The sequence below is a fragment of the Thalassophryne amazonica genome, chromosome 1, assembly GCF_902500255.1.
Source record: "Thalassophryne amazonica chromosome 1, fThaAma1.1, whole genome shotgun sequence".
In the NCBI taxonomy this organism is placed as follows: domain Eukaryota; kingdom Metazoa; phylum Chordata; class Actinopteri; order Batrachoidiformes; family Batrachoididae; genus Thalassophryne; species Thalassophryne amazonica.
Genome location: NC_047103.1, coordinates 67,247,094 through 67,249,958, shown reverse-complemented (window position 1 = coordinate 67,249,958; position 2,865 = coordinate 67,247,094). Strand labels below are relative to the sequence as shown.

The 2,865-nt window shown below is 46.6% G+C and overlaps 1 protein-coding gene across 1 annotated transcript in view; it reads left to right on the top strand.

The window, feature by feature from the left end:
- Window positions 1-2,290: 2,290 nt before the first annotated feature.
- The window catches only part of nsmaf (neutral sphingomyelinase (N-SMase) activation associated factor), a 75,426-nt gene continuing 74,851 nt past the window's right edge, over window positions 2,291-2,865 (top strand). Inside the window, exon 1 of the mRNA XM_034166927.1 lies at window positions 2,291-2,505. Coding sequence (XP_034022818.1) covers window positions 2,291-2,505 — 215 coding nt within the window. The remainder of the gene's footprint in view (window positions 2,506-2,865) is intronic.

Here is a 2,865-nt window from a genome sequence, read left to right as displayed (position 1 = left end):
ATCTCCTTCCTCATTTCCCCCAACAATTCCTGCTGTAGCTCAACTTGTATAGGTCTTTTTAATTGTTCACTGTTCATTGATGCATTCCTTGGGGCTGGAACAGCAAGTCTATGGGACAGAGTGGCATGTTCTCCCTCCTGAAGCTCCTGTACAAGGGCCCGAGCTTCTTTACACACGTAAAGAAGCACACGCTTCTTTAAAGGTCATATGTGGGTCCAAGCCTCATCTGTCTGCTTAGTTCTTGCTTTACTGCTCCTGGTTGGAGATGGACCATCAGCTGGTCACGCAGCTGTTCATCACTTTCTTCTGTTCCTTCATCATCTCGTTCTTGCCATCTACCGAAAGACTCTCTCAATCTGAATATGAAAGCATTCACATTTTTACTAGATTGCTGTGTACAATTGAAAAAACTAGTCCGCAGCTGAGCTTTAGAAGTAGGTTTGACATAAAGTCTTTCTAACACATCCAGAAGCTTCAATCCAGTGTTTTTGTCTCTAGGGCTAATAAGGTGAAGTTCATGTTTAGCCTCTCCCTCTAAGGCGCCAAGAATAAAGTCAGCCTGCTGTTGCTGATTCAGTCCCTGTGGCCTCAGGATGGCTCCCACCTGATCCCTCCATTCTGTAAATTTAGTTTTTTACCAAAATCTTGGTATCCAAGCAGCCCCCATGAACCATGGCACAATAAACTGCAACAGTAGGAGAGCGAGTACTAGTCTGCTTTTTTTTTTTAAACAGTGGAGCTGGCATCCTGCCGACAACACCAAAAAATTGTGATCTCACTCACTGATAAGAGGTTCAAGTTTCACCAGCATAGAAATCTTTCTTCCACTGTTAAAAAGCCAAAAGGCCACATGATCAGTTAAAATGTCTATTTACAGAAAATTTAGGAAAATAAAAACAAGCTTTTGCTAAACTAAACCAAGGTCCAGTGTAATAAAAATACTAAGTTTTGCAGAAGCAGGAGCAAAAGTAGTTGTGGGCCCCACCCTCTGGGCCTCCGTACCAGCTCGTCTCCATGGCTGCCTCTCTGGTGCTCCTCTGACGCCCAGCTGCACTGTAGAGGAGGGAGATTGTCTCAGTGGCTTGATTTCTTTCCTTCACTTAGCTGTTGTTGGGTGTTGTATCCAGCGTTCGCTGTGTCTCGGTGCTCTCCATAGTCACAGTTGCGGCCCGGCTCCGTTGCGTCTCTTAGACATAGTTTAAACAATGCTTGTTAAAAATAAAAGACAACTGGCTCTTTGACATAGTCACTGGATCAGCACCTTCTGGTGTTTGTGTTGGTGGCATCAACAGTGTGATGGTGCTGCAAGAAACTGCAAGGCAAACTAAAGTCAGACAGTCCAAATGGATTTGATATGAATGTGGTCATGTCCCATGTAGAGATGGAAGAATGTACCTTGTATGAAGCAGGTGGCATCTTGGGAGGGAAATATGTTTGTGTCCGTCCCTGCAGGGATCACCTTCAACACAGGCCTGCCTATGATTTGTGCCAAGGCTATGTCCTCTGCTGGGGTGAGGTCAGTTTTTGGTGACCCACGATCCGTGCCTTGCTTGTTTGTGGGTTTTCTTTTTGACTGCTACAACAGTACAGATAATGTGTGAGCAGGCACCTTCGGGGTACAGTGTACACTTGTGCATTGTCAAGTATCAGTTAGGGCACTTACCATTCTGCAGGATGTTCTTGTATTTGAACTTGACTTGCTGCCATGTCCGTTTTGGCCCTGTCATGTTTAATCTATACACACACACACACACACACACACACACATACATATATATATATATATATATATATATGTACATATCAGCCCAGTCTCATGCTTTTTTTCATCCCCACGTCACAAAATGAGTGACAATTTCGTGACGTGTTTTTTAATTTTACTACTTCTAACCCCAACCCTTCTCCTAACTCTAACCAAAACACAAGTCTCTCCCTTCCCCAAAACTTTAACCATAACTCCCCCAGACCCCCCCCCCGTGTCAGCCTTTATTTCATGACCCCGTCACAAAAAACACATATTAATTTATTTTTCATAATGCCATCACGAACTACCTTGAGATTGGTTTAATGTATATACAGCCGGGTGGTCCTGTCCACCATGGTGAAGAGGTGCGTGAAGCCCAAAGAGAGTGGTAGGGGGCCCACAAGGTCCACATTAACATGATTGAACCTCCGCTTCGGAACTGGGAGGAGAGCCAGGGGAGCTTTGACGTGACAGTGGATCTTGGAGTACTGACACTCAGCACAAAAGTCAGCTCAGGCTCTAATGTCCTTCTTGAGCCAATGCTAGATGAACTTGGCTGCCACCAGTCTTAGTGAGGGTTTCCTCCCTGGGTTTGAAAGGCCGTGCACAGCATCAAAGATGCACCGCTTCCATGTGGTGGGGACAACAGGCCGTGGCTGTCCTGTGGAGATGTCGCAGAGCAGCCTTGTGCCGCCTTCACCAAAGGTGGTGTCTGTCAGCTGTAATCCAGTGGCCACAGTCCTGAGTGACTGCACCTCTGGGTCAGCAGTTTAATCAGCCGCCATGAGGGGGTAGTTCAGGCCGAGGTGGATGGTGGCTGCGACAGCTTGGGAGAGGCAGTCTGCGATGACGTTCATCTTGCCGGCGACGTGCTATATGTCTATATGCCTGTGGTGAACTCTGAGATGTAAGCGAGCTGCAGCCGAGGTACACTCTGGACAGGAACCTGGTACATACGTATTTGAAATATGCCCATAGGCAGCCCAGTAGCCCCAACCATCAGCACCCCAAATTTAGTGCTGATAGGCTTAAAACTGTAGATTTACCCACACACACACACACACACACACACACACACACACACACACACACACACACACACACACACACACACACACACA